This window comes from Arvicanthis niloticus, chromosome 22, assembly GCF_011762505.2.
Source record: "Arvicanthis niloticus isolate mArvNil1 chromosome 22, mArvNil1.pat.X, whole genome shotgun sequence".
NCBI classification, from domain to species: Eukaryota; Metazoa; Chordata; class Mammalia; order Rodentia; family Muridae; genus Arvicanthis; species Arvicanthis niloticus.
Window position 1 is genome coordinate 48,375,612 of NC_133429.1, and position 22,806 is coordinate 48,398,417.

At 53.2% G+C, this 22,806-nt stretch overlaps 1 protein-coding gene across 2 annotated transcripts; it reads left to right on the forward strand.

The window, feature by feature from the left end:
* The first annotated feature begins 1,710 nt into the window (after window positions 1-1,710).
* On the forward strand, window positions 1,711-22,700 carry Ctdsp2 (CTD small phosphatase 2). Of its 2 annotated transcripts, XM_076920394.1 has the most exons (8): window positions 1,711-1,855; window positions 14,137-14,282; window positions 15,527-15,565; window positions 15,927-16,028; window positions 16,650-16,706; window positions 18,746-18,838; window positions 18,927-19,112; window positions 19,269-22,700. In XM_076920394.1, the coding sequence occupies exons 1-8, from the start codon at window positions 1,792-1,794 to the stop codon at window positions 19,392-19,394; spliced, it is 813 nt and encodes a 270-aa protein (XP_076776509.1). In that variant the 5' UTR covers window positions 1,711-1,791; the 3' UTR covers window positions 19,395-22,700. The 2 variants fall into 2 exon arrangements, with proteins under 2 accessions (XP_076776509.1, XP_076776510.1); XM_076920395.1 differs by lacking the exon at window positions 16,650-16,706.
* Window positions 22,701-22,806: the final 106 nt, after the last annotated feature.

Genomic DNA, 22,806 nt, shown 5'->3' on the forward strand with positions numbered 1-22,806 from the left:
ATCATTCAGATCCTCTCTAACAGTCACATTCATTTTGGGAAAACAGCGTTTTCATTAAAATGGTGTTATGTAAAAAAGTATTTTTTGTGTGTGAGTAGGATCGGGCAGGGCAGGCATGCGCACTTGTAAGGAACACAGGATATATACATATCATGGTGATAGTACCTTGTAGGTTTTCACCTACTTGGACAAAATGAAGAGACACAAATGTCCAGCTAGGAGGACTACAGTAGGAAAGCTGCCCCCATCCCCCAGGAACTGAGGTCTTGAGTCCTAGTAACTCATCCATAGCAATCTGACCTGGACAGATCCTTTTCTCCCGAGGCACATCACCAGAGGACAGATCACTACAAACCATTTGAAATGGGCAGTGGGATGGCTCGGCCAGTGAGAGAGCTTCCCACGAAAGCTGAGTTTGATTCCCAGAGCCCACTGTACACTCCTCCAGGGCACTGGGGCGCGTATACAGCATACAATTTTTAAAACAACCCTATACAGAGTTGAAACCGCTCCTTTGGAGCTGCTACTCCTAGCAGACAAATGGAGAAACCCTTCCTGAGAAACCTTGAACCTGGGCCTGGGCCTAAAGAATGAGGGATGGCTCTCTGGGTCCACTAGGCATCTCTATCTTCCTCAAACTAAGGGTGGAACCACGAGGTGGTGGTGGTGGGGAGCGGGTCTAGAAGGGTGGTAGCGGCTGGCACCTAATGTGGCCTTACACATAAGGTGTCATTTTAGTGTGGTTCACCCAGTGGCGAGGTCAGTTCCATTCCTCACACTCTGGAGTCTCGGTTCCGTCCCTACACACTTCTTTCCAGATATATATTAGCGGTATTCTTATATAAGGCACTGGATTCTAAGCAGGAAATACAGTAACTGCCTCGAACCCAATTTGGCTTCTCCATTTTCTCCCAGGTTTCGTAGGGCGGAACCATTGAGCCTTCTTTGAGTAAAGCATCGGAAACACAAACACCCCAGCACCGAGCACGGAAACCGGAGCTTTGGAGTGGCCTTTTAAGTAGTTGGGAAGGGGGTGTGGCCGAGAGGACCAGGAGGCCGCAGCCCAGCAAGCGGGGAGTGGCCCGGGGGCGTGGCCGCGGCGACTGGAATGTTGTTGGGTCCTTGCACCGCATAGTAAGGAGGGGCCACGCCCCCTTTCTGCGAGAGGGCCAATCGGAATGCCGGAGCGGTTTCAAGTCTCCCCCGCCAGCCTGCCCGCCCGCCCGCCACCCCACCCCCCTCGGGGATTCGCTTTTTCCGTAAGAAAATAGCAAACCTCTGCAAGGTCCGCAGCCCCTGCCGCTCGCCGGTGGAGGGTCCCGGGGCCTAGGACGCTGGCCCGGAGCGGGACGCGCTGGCAGGCGGCGGAGAGGCCGGTCCAAGATCTGGGAGGAGCGCGGGGGTGGGCGCTGCAGCCGCGGGTTGTTTATCTGGAGTACGGAGGGGAGGGGGGAGCCTGGAAACCGCCCCGTGTCCCATTTCCTCCTCTTGTTTTCGCTCCGGATTCTCCATGTTGGACCCAAACTGAGGAGCCCGGAGCTGCCACCGGGGGATCGGGTCTGGGGGCACCGGGGGAGCCATCGCCTGGGCCGCCCGCCCTCTGTGCAGGCCGCCTCCCTTCCCGGCCCGGGGAGGAAACGCGAGGGCGGGGGGGATGTGAACAGCTGCGGGAGTCGGAGTCTCGGGAGCCGGAGCCCAACGGGCCCCCGCCCAGGCCCCCCAGCCCAGCCCGCCTGCGCGCCCGCCCGCGCGTCCTCCCGCCCAGCCAGCCCGGGCCCGCGGGATTGTTAGATGGAACACGGCTCCATCATCACCCAGGCGCGGAGGGAAGACGCCCTGGTGCTCACCAAGCAAGGTAGGGGCGCAACTTCCCAAAACTTTGCGTCGCCCCCGAGCGGGGAGGGGGCGGAGGGTCCGGCGGGACCCGGGGTCCGTCGGTCCTCGCGCACCCGTCGGCTCTCGGACCCCAGTGGGGGGCTGAGCGAGGCCCGGGCTGCCAGCGCCCGGCGGGAGGGTGTCATCCGCGCAGCTGTCACCCGTCGGGCCACCCCTCCCCCCGGGGGCAGGCAGAGACTCCGGGGGCGCGCGTCGCGCCAGGCCACCCGCGCCGCCCCCACCCGAGCCGCGGAGATGGAGTGGTCACTCCTCCCCCCACCGCTGCGCGCCTGCCCCCGGGGCCGCGGGGACAGCACGAGGGGTGCCGAGCTAGAACGCCGCCGGGACCGGAGTTCTCACACCGGACCGGGATGCCCGGGCGCTCGGCCGTGGCGGCGCGGGGACTCGGAACGAAGTTCACCGGCCCGAGGCGGGGGCGGCGGTGGGGGAGGGGGAGGGCCGCGGTCCCCGCCGGGCGCGGGACTCTCGCGGTTCGGCGGAGCAAACAAGCCGGACCTGAGGCCCGGCCGGAGCCCCTCCCTGCCCCGTGCGCTCCCCCGGGGCCGCCGCTGCACACACACTGCCGCGTTTGTTTAGCCCGGGAGCGGTGTCCCTGGTTACATAATTCGCCGGATGGCATCAGACCTAGAGTGTTTCTGAATCGCGCAGCGAAAAAGTGCGAGTTGTCTGTGGGCAGAGGCTCGGGACCCCCTCCCCAATTAGGGAGAGGGGGTCTGATCGGAGCAGACGGAGGCGTCCGCAGCCCCTCTTTGGGGTGTTCTTGGGGAGCGGAGCGGAGGCCTCAGCCTCCCGCGGGGGCGGGGAGGAGATTGGGGCTGGGAAGATGGGATTGCTCGTTTTGATCACAGTAGGGTCTCCTGAAACTCTTCCTCTCTCTTCTGTTCATCTGGCCTTGAGCATTGTGTTCTAGATATCTAGTAGAAATTTCTTCCCAGAGTAAGGACTAGTGTCCGCCCCCCCCCCCCAATTTTTTTCTAGAGAACTCCCAGGACTGTGGCCACTTGGCTCAGAGGCTGAGTGGTGAGCACGCTCCTGGATCCAGATCTCAGGCGTTGCAGTCCTTTCTCTCTATTCCAGTGGGGCATAAAAGGCCCGTGCCACAATTGAGTAGACTGAGGCCTAGAGCCTGGAAGGAGGCCGGCTGTGGGGCTTGGGGTGTAGGTCCTCATCCCTTACTAATACTAAGCAGCAGGTCATTTTTTCCTGGGGTTCACTTCCCAAGGAGTCTACCCAACTTGCCTAGCCTAGGGGCAGAGCAGCTGGGCTGGTGTCCCAGGCTCTCTGGAATTCCTTGTTAGGATGGGGGAAGGGGAGCGGTGCGTGTTTCTTGGCTCTCTGAAGCAGCCTGTGCTGAGAGAAGCCCTGCCTGCCCCTCCTCCTTGCCAGGGTCTCTGTTCTGACTGCATTAGTGACCCAGCTGTGTGATCCGCACAGCAAGTTCACCTCCTCTCCTGGCCCCTCAGCAGTGCCGAGCGCTGCAAAGGGAAGCTGCCTGTGTTTATCAGTTACTGCCAGTGTTTAGTTCCCTTCGCAGCCTCTTCCCGGGAAAAGGACCCAAGCTTCAGGTGAAGAAATTTTGATGGGCAAGGACATAAGAGGAGGGGGTAGTGACAAGAAGCCAGGAACAGCGAGTGCCTCCTTCCGGCCTGTGCTGCTTTACAGGGTCTCCTAATGGTGTCCTGAGGGTGTTGGGGCCACAGCGGGATAAGAGGAATCTGGACTGTGCTGTAGCTGCACTGAGCAAATCAGAGCTGAAGTTTGATCCAGCAGGATGAGTGACAGGCGGCAGAGAGCAGAGCAGCTGGCTTCCTGACCGTGGCAGGTTGCCGGTGCTGGTTGCGTTTTCTTGGAGTTACATTTTTGTTTTCTTTTCTTTTTTTCTTTTTTTCTTTTTTTTTTTTTTTTTTTTTTTTTGTTTGTGTAGTTTGTCCTTCACATTTCTCCCTGGAGGAATCTGAATTCTCCAGCCAGCAGCCTCTTGGTCTCACTCCCCCTCCCCTTGTCATTTGACTACATTGGGGGAAGAAGGCATGCTTGCTTCTGGGCTGCTTGGCACCCAGCAACCAGGCCAACTAGCCTAGTCAGACATCATTTACAAACAGAACCTGCTGCATCTGCACACTCCTTTAGGAATTCCTGCCCCTCCCCTCTCACCGGCTCCTATCCCCAACTCCTGTCTACCTGTGGAAGAGCAGAAGAGGAGTGTGAAGCAGTTTGTTTATTAATGAGTTGATTTCTGGAAAGAAACAGGTTACCTCTAGCTTCGGTGTTTTCTCAGTGAAGTTGTTTACCAGTGCAGATTTTTTTTGACTGTTTATTTATTTATTTTTAGCATTCTGTTCTCTGAGTGTTAAGGCTGCCTGGCGTGTTGATGATTCAAAAGTAATTACAGTCGGAGTGGTGGCACAAAGTTGCTGAAGTCACTGATAATAAAAGCAGCAAAATTAGATCATCTTTCCAGCAGACGAGAGGAATGGCTCCCATACAGCAAAAAGCTGGGCGTGTGTGGATCACATCAAAAACTAAAGTATCCATTTGCCAGGAATGAGTACTTACTGGGGCCTGGTGTAAGGGTGTCATCCAGTTCCCAGGAGGCTGTACTCTGGGCTCAGATGGGGAAAGCAAAGGAAACAAGGCTGCCTTTGGCAGCCCAAAGTGAGGTAGAGGCGGGGCCTCCAGTAACCTATCAGGACTTTGGGGGGTGTCAGAAATGATCTGTATGGGAAAGATCCAATGCCTACTCTTGGAAGAATGACTAAGCTTTGGATTCCTGTCTCACATCTGGAACTGGGAGGGGTCTCATGGCTAGTTACTCTGGGGATTCTTCTTGGAGACTGCTGTCACTAAAAAATATAATCATTTTGTTAGATTCATATTTTATGTGCATGGGTGTTTTACCTCCATGTATGTCTGTGCAACGCATAGGTACCTGGTGCCCACAGAGGTCAGAAAAGGGCATCTGGTTCCCTGAAACTGGAGTCAGATGGTTGTGAGCCACCATGTGGTTACCGGGAATTGAACTCGGGTTCTCTGGAAGAGCAGCCAGTGCTCTAAATCTCTGAGCCATCTCCCCAGCTCCTCAGTGACAAGTTTTTCTTCTTGCTCTCCACAGAAGGAAGAAATCTTACCCTTTTCCCTTTAGAGTCAGTCCAAGCTTCCTATAGCTGTAGCTAAGAAGAAAAACTTTGAAAGGAGTTTTGTTGGTGGGTGGGTAGGGCCCTCCTAGGCCAGCCTGCACAAGTGGGAGCTGACAGACTCAGTTTTGCTCCCTCTGGATTTATCCCCCATCCTGGGGTTAGGCTGAGTGGCCACTGAGACCATGTAAGCCAGTGTTGCCCCACTCTGAGAGCCCTGGGGCAGGGCTTTTGCTCCCTCACAGTCAGTAAGTGTGCAGAGCCTGAGGCTTGGCAGCTGACATGAAGTTTAAAGAAGCAGTACTTGAGGGGGCTGGAGGGTAGAAGTGAAAAGTTCCTGGGGCTCGAAGGCATGGGAGGCCCGTGTCCTTCCTCCCAGCCAGAGAAGGTGGGAAGTTAAACAGGGTGGCAGCTGGCTCTGGAGGCCTCTCCAGTCAGTCCTTTAGTGAGATGTACACTTCTAACAACAGGATGTGAGAAATATGAGTGAGAACATGTGAACGTAAATGGCCTGAGTGTATACACATGGGGGAGAGAACATGTGAACATAGGTGGGCTGTGTGAGTGCACACTCAGAGGAGAGAACATGTGAACATAGGTGGGCTGTGGGTGCACACGCATGGGAGAAAACATGTGAACATAGGTGGGCTATGTGCGTGCACACGCATGGGAGAAAACATGTGAACATAGGTGGGCTATGTGCGTGCACACTCATGGGAGAGAATATGTGACATAAGTGGGCTGTTGGAGTGTACACGCATGGGAGAGAATATGTGACATAAGTGGGCTGTTGGAGTGTACACGCATGCACTTACTGACATACGTAGTTGGGCACAGTGTCCCCCCTCAGCTTTGAGAAGTGTGAGTGTTGTCTTTATTTCCATCTTGGGATGTTTGATCCTGGGACTGGTGAAGAAGTTGATCAGCAGTTGTGAAGGAACAGTTACGTGTTCTTATTGTCGCTCCAGTATTGGTTGCTTCAGACTGGTTCCTAAAAGCAGCTTGGCTGGTGTTCTGTCCTCCCGCTTCCGTCCCCTGGACACGCAGTGGAAGGGTTTTACTACTAAGGACAGTCACCACATTGGTGTGGAAGGAGCTTGAGCCTCTTGGACAGATGAGCCTCTGAGCCTTCCACAGCTTTCCTACAGATGGCTGCTTGTGCCCGTGTGAAGGGGATGGGACTTCAGGCATTCTAGCCAGTGCCTGGGCATCTGGGGGTAGGACGAGGCCTTACATGAGGCCTTACAGCCCTGGGCCTCATGAACAAGTCTCTGAAGTCTGAGTCTTACAGCCCTGGGCCTCATGAACAAGTCTCTTAAACCTTGGAAGCAGTTTGGTGTCTTGGAGAGGGAACTGGCAGCTGTGTGTGTGACAGTAACTGCCACAGTCTTCATTTGGTTGGAGAGTTTGTGGTCTCGGTGAGATTAGGTTCTAGGTACTCTTAATGACAAGGAGGGAGGCTCTGTAGAGAGTGGCTTTGGTCTGAGTGTAGAGTGCGGTGAGAACCTTGAGACTGCTTTCCATCCTGTGTCAGGCTGAAATGACAGGAAGGGTGCGGATTTGCTGATGGTGGCTCTCAGGTGTTCTGAAAGCCCGTGTGTAGCCAGTGGGTGTGTGGGCGAGCATGCTACATGCAGGTAGGTCTTAGGAAGAGACTGGTGGGGATTAGAAGGGGGAAAGTGGGCTTCTTTGAAATGGACCGCTCAGAACAGACACTAAGAACAAGGAATGTGCAGCACCCAGCCCTTCACTCCACAGGAGCCTTCTCTAAGCCGCTCCCCGCAGCCTGGCTCTGGGCGGGAGTGTGTGACGTCTTATTGGTTAGCTTTTCTACTGCCAGCCTTGAGCCTGATCTCAGTGAACCTAAACATAAAAGCACACTCATTCTGTCTCGGTCTATCTGTCCGTCTCTCTCACTCATATTCTAATATTCCCCCCTCATCCTTGGTGGTGGTGGTGTAGTACGAGACAGACCTTGAGCTTCTGCCAAGTGCTGGATCACAGGAGGGCCTCCTTGTCGGCTCTTATGACCCTGACAGACTCCGGTCCTGTTGAGTTTACTCTAACCCACTTGCACTGTTCCCAGGGAGCAAACATGGCTCCCACTCCAGTGAGAGAAAGGCTGTGTGACACAGATCTATGGGAAAGGGACAAAGCACCCACTTCTGTTTGCACAGCAGGAGGAGGAGGCCTCTCCTTCATGATAACTGAGGGAGGATAGCTAGCCCAGGTCTCTTGACTAGGGTCTTGTTTTGTCTTTGTTTTGGGAGTAAAACAAGTGGCCTGAGAGAGGTAAACCACAGTCAGCCCAACTAGTCCCAGGCCATCATCAAATCTGCTGGAAAGAGAGGCTTCTGGAGCTCCAGGGGAATCGCCTTGTAATCCCGAAAGGGGTTGGTTAAAATTCTCTGGCTCTCAGCCAAGGACACACAGCAGAATCTCCTGTGACACGTACTAAAAATACAGCCCCTCCCCCACCCGCACACCTGGGACCCACTGACTCAGAGCCTGGCAGGTGGGCCGGGCATGTGTGTTCCAAATGCTCCCCGGGATTCTGACAGGTGTCCTGGGAGAGGAGCCAGGAAGCACCGCAAAGAAGCCAACTGCCTGTTCAGCCCTGAGCAGAAGATTCCCTCAGGGTCCAGAGTCACTTTCATTAGGCAGCCGGTGGCTCTTCCAGGGGAGCCTAGCGTCTTCTGAGTGAATGGATAGAGTAATTGTCCTTGCTTACTCAGTCCCAGCCCGGCTTCACAGAACGCTCACTATGGGCAAGGTGCTGTGACCAGAGCCTGTCTCCGCAGCCCTGGAGATAGAAGGTTCTCACTTGCCAGATAGAGGAGTGTGCTGAGAGCAGGAACAGTGCTTGCCCCGTGGAGCCCACGTTTGTCCGGGCCCTGCCTGCCGCTCCACTCCTGCTCTCACCGGCTGGTCCAGTAGCAAAGCAGAGGAGAGTGGAGAGGAGCAGCACAGCTGAAGAGCCAGGTCCTGAGGAGGGAGCAGCTTGGCCAGCCTCAGAGGCTGAGAGACATAAACTGGTTTTGGGTAGTCCCAGAAAAGGCCTTTTCCCAGGCCTGCCTCTCACCTGCTGTTGTGCTGTGTGGCCTTCTGAAGTAAGAAATCTCAGTTGGTGTCATAGTTTGAGTATTCTGAGATTGAAGCTGACTTTCGAGTGTGAAAGTGTCCTGTGCCTAGTGCATAGCAGCCGGCAGGGAGCTGTCATCAGACCAGGACACTCTAAAGCCCTTAAAATGCTCACTCTCTAAGGTAGTCATTCTTTTACCATTTTACAGATGGAAAAATTAAGGTTCCTGCTATATTTGTATTTGTGCCAAAGCCAGAATTATTTATTTGTTTATTTGCCGGTGGAGCTCCAACCCAAAGCCCTCTGATTCACCTAGCCCTTGGAGCCAGTGGCACCTGGGTAGACAGTCTTCAGCTCCGTCCTCCTGCACCTTCTGTGCCTCCTTGCCTGGGATTCTTCTTGGTTCTCCGTGAAGCCCAAGCATTCCAAAGTTTGGGACAGAGATCCCAGCCCTGAATCACCATCAAGATGATGTTTCAGTCCTTCCCAGGGTTCCCTTAGCCCCCCACCCTCCCATGAACCTGCTCAGCCCCTCCACAGGAGGAGGGAGTGCTAACATGGCATCCAGTACCCAACAGTGTCACCTTGCTCTGTCCAGCACTGTGCAGCAAGGGAGGATCCAGCCCCTAACATTTCCCGGGTTAGTCTCTGCCTCTCCAGAGCCTGCTGCTCCTGGAGACCCCGCTGCACACGGCGCACCCTTATATTTTTATTGCTGTTACTTTCAAATATTGAAGCTGCCTAATGTTTCTTCCCCAATAATTCAGCTAGAGGCCCCTTCTGAGATGATGAAGTTGCCTGAGAATCCTTGTTCCCAGAACCAAGATCCTCTTAATTAAGAGAAAGTTCTTAAAATCGAGATCCGAGACCCCGAGAGGGCAGGGGCAGGGCTGTGAAACATGGTGGCATAAGTCCACCCGTCCCTAAGTCCTCCTCATGAGGCTGAGGCAGGATTCTGAAACTGGTCTGAATCACATGGAGATGGCTGCCTCAAATCAGAGGAGAGAGGAGCTTCTCTGCCCAACAAGTTGAACAGAGGAGCTGTCGGTATGGATGACCAGAGGCCTAAGCCGTGCCCATGTGAGCCAAAGCCTGTGACACACACACTGCTTAAAAACCCAGGCCGTGCAGTTGGATTCCCACATCTGCTTTCACCCTGCCTGCCGTGTTAGCAGAAGAGAGCACGTCAGTAGTTGGCTACTGTGCACAGAGAGGCCCACCGTCCACTGAGGCTCTGCCCCTGGGTTTGTCTAGGCATCTCCTGCCCTCTTGTCTCTGTGCCCACTCACCTGCTGGTCCAAGAAGCCCTTCCATCAACCTGGCACTTCAGTGCCTGTCCGTAGCCAAGGCACAGATGCCTCTTGCTGACTACCTGGGAGGACTTCTCTCCACAGGGAGCCCCAGTCAGATGTGTCTTGGCTGCAGGGCCCAGGCAGCAGGCCAAGAAGGGCCGGAAATGCTCCAGATACTCTCCTTCCTCCAATAGTTCAGGGGAGGGAGGCCACTCAGAGAGGCCATTTTATAGTGAGACCAGCCTTGTCCTTTGCTGTGGTAGGATGGAAGCTGAGGAGGAAGCTCGGATGTTGAAGGGAGTGAACCAGGAAAGTATCCTAGTATGTGAATGGTCTTAAGGAGTTGCCTTCTGCCTGTCCGGTGCTGTGCAGATTTCCTGTGAGGACCTCCTTTACCAAGATTTATAACTGTGTTGTTGGCAACTGTGACAACTAGACCTGAGCCTTCAGAAGGTTAAAAATAATGTCATCCTGGTAAAGCCAGGCTTCTTCTGTTTGTGTGTAAGCACAGGTTTCTATAGGGTGTTTACTGCTATGGAGGTGCCTAGGGGAGAGTGTGGTGTTTGGTGATGCTTGTCATATCCAGAGCACCGTCCATCGGAGCTGAGAGTGGACATGAAAGGTTTGGAGGATGGGGAGTAGTTGGGGGGACGGTTCTCCCAGGCCCTCAGCTGACCTTGAATTTCAACCACACAGGGAGGAAGGGAGGGCCCCTGGTTCCCTGCTGCTCTCCTGGAATAAGACCCATGCCACCCCCACCTAGTGATCCATGTTGAGGCCTACAAATGAGGCCCAGGCTGTTGCCAGGTAGTGTAGCTTTTAGTCTTAGAGGCTGCTCTGGACCTTACTCATGCATTTTGTTTGTCCTGAGTGAGGTCTTGCTGTTAATCCAGGTTTTAGATAAAGAAACTTAAGGCTTCATGGTTGAATCCAGCAGAGCCTGGGCTCCAGCCCAGACAGTACCAAGTGGAGGGAGACCTCACTGGCTGCCTCTATCCATAATCTGTCTTGTGAGGAACCCTAGCAGCCTTGAGGGGTGTTGGGAGGGTGTTAGTTCCCAGCCCTTTCTTCTACTTAGAGCTGGCTCCCCCACTGTGCCTTGCTGGTCTGTTGGACAGTGAGAGGCTTGAGACCAGGAGAGCAGATGCTTCTCAGCAGAAAGGAAAGGAAGACTTAGCTACCCTTGGAAAGGAATCGCTGGGGTGGATGGGGCGGGGCCGAACTTGTCAGGGATGCAGTGCAGAGCACTGACTGGAAGGAGCCGTCCTCCAAAGGCTTTCCACAGGGCTTCAGAAGGAGGTGGAGCTGCGGCTCAGCCTTGTGTCCTTGCTGCCTTCTGTGCCTTGCTGACCTGCCCAAGAGTATGGAGGGGGAGGCCGTGAGGGGGGAGGCTCATCCTGGAGGGAAGTAGAGCAAATATTTCCTATAAGAGATCAGTGGGGGGGGGGGGGCTGAAGAGATTGCTTAGTGGCTAAGAGCTCTGACTGCTCTTCCAGAGGTTCTGAGTTCAATTCCCAGCAACCACATAGTGGCTTGCAACCATCTGTAATAGGATCTGATGCCCTCTTCCCTTCTGTCTGAAGAATGAGACAGTGTACTCACATACATAAAACAAATGAGAAAGAGAGAGAGAGAGAGAGAGAGAGAGAGAGAGAGAGAGAGAGACAGACAGACAGACAGACAGAGACAGACACCAACCTGTGTGTGGAGCTGTCTAGATGCTCTTGGGCAATGCCGTGGCCCTGGGTTCAGATTCTCACTCTGTTGTCATATCACTGCATGACCCCAGCAGGCCGATTAGCCTGTCTGCCTTGGTTTCTTTCCCTCCTGAAGATGGGGCAGGATCTACAAATGAATTCCTACTGAGGGTTAGCGAGGCACTGACAGCAGGTGTCTAGCACAGGCTGCCATTGCTCTTGTGCTCAGTGGGCGTGGCCACGCAGCTCCTGCAGCTCTTCTGTCCCTCACATGGGGGCTATGGCATGAGAATGAAGGCTTCTTGGGGACCCAGCTCTGTAGGAGTAACAAGCCCAAGAGGCCCTACAGTGTAGTCAGTTGGTGAAATTATTAGCACCTGCCATACATAGGCCAAAGGCTGTGGAATGTGAGGCTGGCTATGGTTGGCCCTGCAGGGAAGCAACCATGTTGGGGGAAGCTGAATCCAGTCCTGGTGCCCCTCAGTAGTAGTGTTTGAAGAAGTAAGGAGAGCAGCCAGCATAACAGTTGCTGTGAGGTGGGGCCTGAAGGGGGCAGCGTGCAATCCTGGCTGTGGGGTGTTTCCTTCAGGGGCCTGCACTCAAGGGCAGGGCGGTTTTGACCTGAGATACAGAGGTTGTTGGTCACACTGGGCCTTCGAGAACACCACCCCCCCCCCCAGAGTTCAAGGTTTCTGTATTGGCCTAGGAACTTGTGTCTGTTGGGCCTCCTACAGAGGACACAGGCAAGGCCTCTCCCAGCTGCTTCAGGATTACTTATCCTCACAGAGCTGGTCGTTGTGATGGTGAGCACACTCCTGATGTGGCCTCTCTTGAGGAAAGGCCTGGGTTGTGTGGTGTTTTAAGAAAGACTGTGTCTGGGTTAAGCCTGCAGTTGTGGTTTGTGCAGGAAGAAAACATAAAACGAAGGAAATGCTTCAGCTCTGATCTTGAAGCTCTGTCTCTGCCTCTGCCCTGAGCCCCTGAATGTAGTGCGGCCAACACGGGTAGGGATGGGAGCCACCCCTTCCCTCTGGTTTCTGCAGAGATGATTAAGAGTCTGGAGTGTCCTTTCTAAGGAACAGACAGCTTATCCCACCTCCACTGAGCTTTGAATTTGGTCTTTGAGAAGGCTTTGACAGATTTTTTTTTTTTTTCAGCAAAAACTTTACCACAAAATGCCCAAAGAAATCTTGGTTCTTGCCAGGTAGCCATGACTGTGGAAATGATGCCATAGGGCCAGCAAGATGGTTCAGGGGATGAAAATGCTTGTTCTTCTGCGGCCCTGACAACCTGACCTTGAACCTTGGAATCCACATACAGGAGAAGAGAATTCACATAAAAATGTGTCCTTTAACTTCACATTTAACAAAAAGTGATGCCCACATTTTCAGACAATTTTCTGAAAAGGCTCAGTTACTTTCGGAGAGGTCCCCAGTGGCCATACCAAAATTAAGGGTAACCCTAAGCCTAACCCAAGAAGGGAAAGAAATCACACACTGGGAAGGCTGCCTGTCCAAGTGAGAGAGAGGTACAGCACTAACTGCTGTGTTGGCTGCTCTGTAGGGGCCTTTTCTCCACCCTTGATCTGGAGAACTGTTTGGGTTTTCTCTCCTCTTCCTCAGGGTCAGTGAGTATGGCTCTGCCATCATCTGCTCCAGTAAGGGGCCTCCCACAGGAGCAGAGGGAACAAGAGTTGCCAGTGGGTGCCCCCCCCCCCCCCAAAGAACATAGGGAAAGCCCTTGGGGCCTGGTGTCTTTCTGCTTTTCCCTCGTGGCACTTCTGATGCTTATTTGCCTGCACAGTAGTTTGTCCAGTGTGTTAAAGTGGACCAGCCTTTTTCTCAAGTAGCTCTAGGACATGCACACCCCTCCCCAGAAGAAACCTGTAGCTAGGGCCATTCCATGACTGGGTGACAGCGCCATCTCCTGGCCACATTGCCCCCTCAGCAGCTCCTTGTGTAGCCGTTACCAGACCCATTGCTGCTGGGTCCTAGTGCCCTTGCTCTCAGTCCCGCCTTTCTGGCCTGGGTCCTAACGCCCTTGCTCTCAGTCCCGCCTTTCTGGGCCGCCTCGCTGAACTTCCTGTTAACTTGACTTTGTATTTCCAACGCTCAGATAATCAAGGTGGGGAGAGCAGCTGCAGTCTGGAACCAGAGGCTTCAGCCTCAGACTGGAAGCTGTGTTGTGTTGCGACCTAGGGTCTTCATCCAGCTCCTTCCCACCCAGCTCCCTGGGCTGAGGCTGGGCGAGCAATGAAGTATTAAGGAACGTGGCTAGATCGTGGAAAGAACACACAGATTCAGGTGCAGTCAGCTAACATGAGTGTGCATGCGGACAGCTCGTAGGAAATGGTTCTTTCCACCATGTGGGATGGAGCATGGCTGGTCAGAGTGGGTGACAGGCTTCTTTATCCACAGCCATCTCAGACCATTTTGGGGGAACTTCTGAGATTCTAAGCAATTTGGACCCAGTTCTGTGGCTGCGGACCCAGGGTCTAGGGAAGCCGACATTGATCTGAATCATGGCTCCACAGACTCAGGGGACTAGGTTGCTCTCTTGCTGTCGGGATTTTAGGGCCTCACAAGCTCGTTTTGATGGCAGTGCTGGTACTGGGTCACAGAACTCTCGGCCTAGCTTGAGATCCCCTTGAGACCTGCCATAGCATGAAGAATAAATCCTGTGCAGCTCAGGTCTCCCCAAGCCAGAGGGTGGGGATCACTGTTTCCTCATTCAAGGGAGGCGCGCACACACACACACACACACGCACACGCACACACACACACACCACACTCGGTTGTCAGTGTGTATGGCTGTTGAGCAGGTGTGTGCTCTGTATACGGGGTATGTCACTGTACGAGGCTGTTGAGCAGGTGTGTGCTCTGTATATGGGGTATGTCACTGTACGAGGCTGTTGAGCAGGTGTGTGCTGTACTCCTGCAGAACTGAGACTTGAGAGTGTATGTACAGCTGCTGACTGAGACTGACGGTGTCTCTATAGCTAATGCCTATCTATCTGTCCTTCCTCCCTTCTCTAGGCCTAGTCTCCAAGTCCTCACCTAAGAAGCCCCGTGGCCGCAGCATCTTCAAGGCCCTCTTGTGCTGTTTTCACACACAGCATGCTGGCCCGTCAAGCTCTTCTACTGAGCTCACACACAAGGAGGAGGCCAACACTATCGCCAAGGTAGCAGGCTGGGGCGCGGTACACACACGTTCTGGCCTGGTCTGGTGTCAGGAAAATCCCTGGGGGCTGGAGAGATGGCTCAGTGGTTAAGAGCACCGACTGCTCTTCTACAGGTCCTGAGTTCAATTCCCAGCAACCACATGGTGGCTCACAGCCATCTGTAATGGGATCTGATGCCCTCTTCTGATGTGTCTGAAGAGAGCAATGGTGTACTCATATATATAAAATAAATAAATCTTTAAAAAAGAAAAAGAAAAAAAAAGAAAAGAAAAAAGAAAATCCCTGGCCCACAGGCCTTAACCCTCTTCCTTTGGTAGTCTGTCTCCTTGATATTTCTCATCTGTGGGGATGGCTGTCCAGATACTGCAGATTCCAGGACCCTGGAAAGGTGACTTGCAGATGTGAACCCCATGTTAATTGTGATAGTAGTAGGGTTGGAGCTCACATATCTGGCGGTGAAGCCTGTATTTCATTGTCTCGTGTCCAGAACTAATTTCTGAGCCATTAAACTGCCATGCTCTGAATCACCCAGATAGCATTCCTACACTCAGGAGGCAGGTGGATCCCTGTGAGTTTAAGGCCACCCTGGTCTACACAGCAAGTGTCAAGCCAGCCACAGCTGTGCAGTGAGACCCTGTTTCAAAACAAAACAGCATCAAACAAACAAAAAGCAATTTGTCACTGTGCTACATGAACCACTTGTAATACTATCTGCACTGTTAAAAGCAGATTATAAAATCATATATTACCATGGGGACGTGCTAGCCCATATTTGAAAGAAACACGTTCTAATGGCAATCTTTCTAGAATTTTTTTCAAGACTCACATTAGGACACTTATACTTTTCACAGTATTTTTCATGTTGTCCCTTTGTAACTCTGTCTCCCTGCATATTCTTGGGCACCCCTAGTGTCTTATGCTGGTGTGGCCATTGTTTCCATGCTCTCTGTGCAGCATGTGCCCCAAGGGACATGTGGAAACAGATGTTTGTAACAGATGTTTGTAAGAAGCAAGTTTAAGAACTAAGCAGGAGGCTAACCCTGCAGAGAGGAGCTCAGACCTGAGTCCCTGAGGGCCTGGGCTCATGTGTGAAGAGGAGGCTTCCCCTCCTGACCAGCTCCTGAGGAAGGCTGCTTTTGTCTTGTGAGGCTGGGTGGCTGGGTTCTTGGCGAGTACAGCGGTGTTTTGATTAGGGCAGCTGTAGCTGATAAATTAGCACTTACTACATCCCTTGTCTCCCACAGTCTGATCTGCTCCAATGTCTCCAGTACCAGTTTTATCAGGTATGTTAATCTGGCTGGCCCTTTAGGCCTCTACTAGCCTGACAGGCAGCACAGGTAACTTTCCCATCCTGAGCACCTCCCTACCCTTTGGGCTGGTATTTGCCAGGGCCTACAAGGCTGTGGGGACAGGCACATGCCCTTCCCATCTCTGCTGTCTATTCCTTATCATCCCATAATGACATCACGTGTTCCCTCAGCCTCAACAGTCCTTAGATCCCGTTGCCTCTGTTCTCTGCCTTTGAGCAGGGCCTTCCTGCTTGATGACCGTCCGCAGACAGCCTGGCTCTTCCTAGCGTTGTGTGAGGGATGGCTGGGCTTGCTTCTTGTTGGGCACAGCTCAGCGGCCTGGCTCTGCTTTCAGATCCCTGGGACCTGCCTGCTCCCAGAGGTGACAGAGCAGGATCAAGGGAGGATCTGTGTGGTCATTGACCTGGACGAGACTCTCGTGCATAGCTCCTTTAAGGTGAGTCAGCGTGGCCCTTCTCTAGGGCCTGTGTGAATGTCATAGATGAACATGGAAATGACAGAGGGACGGGGCCAGGCCACCCTGGAGTCCCAGATACCCAGAGGCACACACACTACCACCACCACCGATAACCACCTAAATGCTGTGTCTGTCTCCATTTAACCGTGGAAAACGTAGTTAAGTCGACTTCAGCATATCTGGTCTTCCTGACTGGTATGTTTGTTAACTCAAGAAAGCCTTAAGTTGGGTGCAGAGGGAACTTCCACGATTGTAGTGCTTGGGAAACTGAGGCAGGGAAATCACAAGTTCCAGAATAACCTCGGTTGCACAGTTAAGAGCTGGTCTTAAAAAGGCTAGGCATGTATGCCTGTGTATCCATAGCTCATGGAAACGTGTTGAAAGGCTAGCCCAGATTATGTAGCAAGACCCTATCAAAATAAAAGCCCTGAAACTTACTGCAGGTAGAATGTGGTGGGTAGGGTGGATGGGGGATGAAGGAGAAGGGGAACCTGAAGAGGTGGGTGCTTTGCCCTGTGCTGGCTAAGAACTGCTCATCGGGCTGTCTCCAGGGGGTAGGGGGTTTCCTGTCTGCTGACGCTGTCCACTTCCGCCTTCTAGCCGATCAACAATGCTGACTTCATAGTGCCTGTAGAGATTGAGGGGACCACGCACCAGGTGAGCTGTCTGCCAGCCCACACCCAGCCTGGAAGGGAGATTGCCTCCTGACCTGTTTATTATCAGCCTCTTGGGGTTTGTTGGTGGTTTGTCTCCAGATCCCCCACACCTCCCTCTAGCCAACACCCTCTTCTCTCTATTAGTCAGACTGTTCGAAAGAACTATTGGACTTTTTTCCTTCTTTTTGAGATAGGGTCTCTCTCTTTCTCTCTCTCTTTTAAATATTATTTTTTTAAGAATTATTTTATGTATGTGAGCACACTGCAGCTGTCTTCAGACATGCCAGAAGAGGGCATTGGATCCCATTACAGATGGTTGTGAGCCACCGTGTGGTTGCTGGGACTTGAACTCAGAACTCAGGACCTCTGGAAGAGTAGTCAGTGCTCTTCACTGCTGAGCCATCTCTCTAGCCCAAGATAGGGTCTCCTTATTTAATTCTGCCTGACTTGGAACTCACAGAGGGCCACCTGCTATTACCTCCAGAATGCTGCAGTTAAGGCATGCACCTCTGTGCGCAGCCTGTTGACATTTTCATATTAGTCCTGGCCATCACTTTGGCTTTTTAAAAATGCATTGGTGTTTTTGCCTGCATGTATGTCTGGAGTTAGAGTTGTGGGTGCTGGGAATTGAACCTAGGTCCTCTGGAAAAACATGTGCTCTCCAGCCCATACAGTCGATTCATTTCTTAGACATCATCCCTGACAACTAGACAGGGCGAGCCTTGCTTTGTATACAGGACTGTTAGGATTTGCTCCGTTTGCTTAATTCCTTGGTAGCAGTGTTTCTGCCTGGAGGCTTCCCTGTGCCCTCTGGTGCAGAGCTACTGAGTTGTGTCTTCCCTGGCCCAGGCCCCTCCTGTGACCTTTCTGACCTCCTGTCCTTTGGGTATTTACACTGGGTTCTGTAAGTGCTCCATATGCATCTGTCAAAGTGGAAGAGTCTAGGCTCTGGCCATGCACACCTTGCTGCCTGGGGTTAAGTGAGGACCACGTGGCATTGGTTAGAGGCCACATGCCCAGAGGCATGCTAGTCAGCCTGGGGTCAGAGTGGTGCAGACATCCTAGCAGGTATGACACCTGTTTTCACAGACTGGGAAATTCAGCTCCAGACTCTCCTGGGTTTGTAACCGTAGCCCCTCCTCCTTCACAGGCTTTCTGTACAGAGCCACAAAGCTGCCCATCATCCCCTGCAGTCTAGTTGAGGAATGTACAGAATGTGTGGGGCCTTGGCATAGGCAGATGTGTTCAAGGAACTCCTGGTTAATAAAACGGCCTGAATTAGGGGGCTGCCTGCCATGTGGCTCTGAGGAGAGATTGGGAGGAGAGCCATGTTTGCTGAGAACGGCTGAGGAGAAGGGGCTTGTGTATGAGGCTGAAAGAGTGTCAGGCTGATAGGTAGAGCAGTTTGTGCTTGCATGCAGGGTTCTGCTGTTAAACTGGGAGGGCTCTGCTCAGTTGGTGCCTAATCCGGGCTAGGAGGGATTGGGGTGGGCACACCCTGTGCTGCTTTAAGGGGGCCTAAGGAACACTTGTGCAGGCAGATCATAGACTGGGTGGTGAGTTAGTTGAAGAACCTTTAAGAGCAAGCAGGTCCTCAAAGGTGGTGGTGTTCACAGAAACCCTGTGAGGTTAACTGTTGAGGAGGTTTGGGGTTCTTGCCAGAGGGACCTGTGCAGGCTGTGCTGCTGGAAGTCAGTACAGAAGGCTCCTTCTGAGGCTGTGGCTGGATTCAAGTAATCCAGGATAGGCTGTTTCCATCTGTGAGGCCTATTCTTGATTACTTGTTTCTGGAGGCAGCTGATGGTCTACCCCTGATGAAGATGGCTCCTGGACGAAGTGTGCTTTCCCTCCTGGCAGGTCAGGATAGGGCCTATTGGGCCAGCAGAAGCCTAGGAACCTGGTGGAGCTGTCTGTTGTGGGGCAGAGGTCCCAGGGTCTGACATAGGCATCTAGGTCTGCTTGCTTTTTTGTCAGTGGGCAGGGGCAGTGTTGCATCCATGGCTTCATGGGGTCCCTCCAGCAGTCCGCTCTGTTTCCCAGGTGTATGTGCTCAAGAGGCCGTACGTCGATGAGTTCCTGAGACGGATGGGGGAGCTCTTTGAATGTGTTCTCTTTACCGCCAGCTTGGCCAAGGTACCTGACTGCAGGAGGGGAGGAAGGAGCAGGAGGCGGTGTGGGACCCAGCACCACACCTAGGCTAAAGCTTCTCTCTTTCTTCCAGTATGCGGACCCTGTGACAGATCTCCTGGACCGGTGTGGGGTGTTCCGGGCCCGCCTGTTTCGGGAGTCTTGTGTGTTCCACCAGGGCTGCTATGTCAAGGACCTCAGCCGCCTGGGAAGGGACCTGAGGAAAACTGTCATCCTGGACAACTCCCCTGCATCTTACATCTTCCACCCAGAAAATGCAGTGAGTGCTCCAGATTAGGCGTCAGGGATGGGGTGGCTGCAGGCTGGGGCTGTAGGCTTTATCAGAGGAGTCCACTACCCATGTGTGGCCCAGCAGCCTCCAGTGGCACTGGAAAGGAAAGGAAAAGTCAGATAATGTCACCTTTTCCTGCCCCAGGTGCCTGTGCAGTCCTGGTTTGATGACATGGCAGATACAGAATTGCTGAACCTGATTCCAGTCTTCGAGGAGCTGAGTGGAGCGGATGATGTCTATACCAGCCTTGGGCAGCTGCGGGCCCCTTAGCCTTCCTGCTCCAAGAAACAGCCATCCCAACAGGGGACTTTGCTACACTGTGCCTTTGTGATCAGCCTGACTGACAGGGTCTGCAAGTAGCCAGGTGTGCTAGACAAAAGCTGTAGGGCAGGTCACACGCAGAGCAGGGACTCAGACCCAGAGCTTTCTGCACCCAGGTATGTGTGTGTGTGTGGGGGGGGGTGTGCGTGTGTGCGTGTGTGTGTGCCCATCCGGTAAACTATGGTCCAGGGTGCCCAGTGTCCAGTAGGAGGAGAAGCTGAAAGATCAAGACTCAACCCAAGCCATTTGTCTCCTTTCTGCTGTCCTGTGAGCCACTGAGCTTTACGGCCATGAAAACTATAATAGGCTCCCTTGCCAGACCACGGCCTTTCCTCAGCATCACAAGGGCTGTGCCAAGGAGAAAGGAGAGGCCAGAGGCTGCTTTCAGGTGGAGCATGTTCGTAGACCCACCAGGTCCTGTGTCCTGCCTGCTGCTCCTGGCTCCAGCAGAATGCCTGCCGTGGGCACTTCTGTGTCCCCAGGCTCAGTGCCAGGCCAGCCTTCTCACTCCCAAGCCATAGTGTTACTCCCATGGGAAAGGAGGTCTCTGCTCTAGAGGAAGACAGCTGATTTCGGTTCTTTTAACTCTTAAAATTGTCTTTCTAAACGTGGAGTGATTTGTATCCGGCCGAGCTGCAGTCCCAGGCCTGAGGTGCATGTGGGAAATACTGGGGTACAGGGAAAATGCAAATGTTCAATGCAAGATGTCTGTCTCCTTGCTTGTAGATCCCAAAAGTGCTCTTCAGGGATTCTGTGCTAGCTGATGCAAAGACACTAGCTCCAAAGGCTGGGGAGGGCTGGGCTCTCCCTTTGTGTCTTCCCCAGTGTCCCGTCCTGGCTGGCTCTTGCCTGTTCTGGCCTTTATCCTTCTTGGCTGTTTCTCTTCCTCTCCAGGGCCTGGGGACAGTGACTTTCCCATGTTGTAGGTGTTGCTGTTACTTGATTTGTCAATGCCCCCTGCTTCTGGTGATAGACTGAGTGAGGGTCCTCGTGCCCTGTACTCTGGGCATCTCCAAGCTCTCAATCTTAATGCTTTAAAAGTAGTCACAGAGTGTAAGTTTCCCCAGAGCGGAAAACTATCGGGAAATGTCACTGTCGTTGGGAACACAGGGGGCCCCTGAGGAGCCTCCACCTCAGCATCACTGCCTTAACTGAGTCCTGCCCAGGGTTGGGTAGGATTCTCCTTCCTCCCTCTGAGGTGGGCAGGAGTTCCTACTTGCCCTGGAGGTGGGTCAGCATTTGTGGGTTGGTTCAGGTGTGGTCACCTCCCACTCAGGAGTTGCAATATTTTCTAGTTTCCACACACTAGGTCCTGCTGCGGGTTTGAGAAAGCCTGGTGTTGGAGCTTGGTGTTCTGAGTGGAAGCTGGCTGGCATTCCTCCAGCATTATACAGACATCTTCCTTGGCCCAAGGATATGGAGCCTTGTCTTTCACTTCTGTAACAAAGACAGGCCATTTTCCCAGCATCATTTGCGGGTGTCTGTGGGGTCCTCCCAAGGTGAGCTGAGGGCTCCAGGTGCTAGCCAGGAACACGGGAGCTTGGCTGTGGCTTCAGGTCCAGGCCTGGTCTTACTGCCAACATCATGCTGCAGGAAGCATCTTCTCACAAGGCCACTCTGAGGGCTGGTTCTGACAGAGCAATAAGAGCCTCAGAGTTGATGAAATTTTAAGGTCCCTTTCCGGCTTCTTGGTTCTCCGTGCTTTACCTGTGACCAAAGCTCAGTGTGGCCTCATGGGAGCCCCTGCTGCTGTTCCATAAAACCCCAGCTCTAGGCCTGTCTGCCACCAGAATCCCTCTTACCACCTGCAGTCTGCTACAGAGATGCCATACTAGCTCCTCTCTTCCCAAACCTACACAGGATCTACCGTGGTGGACCGGAGTCAGCTAGATGTTGTATCTTCTATCCCCGTGCTAGTTCTGTGTTTTAGGAGCAGGTGATGCTGGGGAGGAGAGTAGGGCAAGATTGAGAGGTGCCAGCTCCTGAAGCCTGTCACTTCACTGCCACCAGCCCGCCCCAGTGCACAGTGGTCTTCAGGAGTCAGTAGACTGTTGGGCCAGGTGTCTGCATCCACTCAAAGCCATGCCAGGAATCTGCCCCTGCCAGATTCAGCTCATCAAGGTGCCTCTTCAGGGACACATTGTGTCTGATTGGGCTTCTCATCACAAGCCTGATGTTCCTGTCCCTCTTATAGGGGGAGCTTTGGACACAGGACCAGTTCAATTACGGGCCAGGTAAGGGTTTCCACTCTGCACATTGTAGAGGGGACACTGTAGGCCCATGGGTCCCTCATTAAAGAAGTTGAGTGAATTTGCCTTCATTTAACCAGGGACCTGTCTCTCTCCCTCCTGCCTCCCAAAGATTTTTGTGTAATTGTATAACCCCCTCTGTTAACAGTGGCTCAGAAAAGCTTTGTACTAAAAGCATGGGATCCTCCCAGCAGCCATTCCTGGGAAATGGGTCCTCTGCAGGTCCATGCCCTGCCCTGTTCAGAGGCCTCTTGGCAGTGCAGCTCATCTGTGCTGTCCTGCATCCAGTGTGTCAGCCTGGCTAAGTATGAGAATGGTAATCCATTTCCCCTTTGGGCTCCTTAGCCACGGCTACTCTTCAGTTCCTTTTTTTAAAATAGCTTAGTTCTTCCCCACCCCCCCCCCACCCCCCCCCCCCCCACACACACACGGGGTTTCATGAATCCTAAGCAGGGAGGGCCTTGAACTCAGTTTAACCAAGAATGATCTTGAACTGATTTCCTGAGTGCCGGGTTACAGGCATGATCGCCTTGCTGGCTTGTGAGGTGCTGGGACAACCCAGGCCTTCGTGCGTGTTAGGCACGCACTCTGCAGCCAAGCTACAACCCCAGTCCCTCTTTCTAGAAAACATCATTAGTTAAATGCATTCAGGGGAGAAGAGGTCACAGGTCAGGCCAGCTCCCCCGTCCTTTAGTGCAGGGTCAGCTCCCAGAACCGCCCTGCTTTGTAAGCTGGTGATTCTTGCCTGTAATTACCCAAGATCTACCTAATTCCAAGATGCCATTTGGGGGGGGGGAAGGGTCTGTGACCAGGCTGTGGGATCCTTGACCACCTTGTTGGGGGGAGGGGTCTGTGGCTGGGCTGTGGGAGCCGTGACCACCTTGCTTCATGATTTAATACATTCGTTGTATTAAGAAACTTGAACTGTAGGATGCCATTAAGAGTCTGTTTATATTTTTGGAATATTTGTATTACAATTGTTAATAAAGGCTGGTTTAAAAACTTATGCAGGAGTGGGAGCTGCCTTCCTTCCATGCCACCGATCGTACACACCACCCGGTGGATGCTGTTCTTCCTGTACGACAGACAGGTCATGAAATGATAGCACCCAG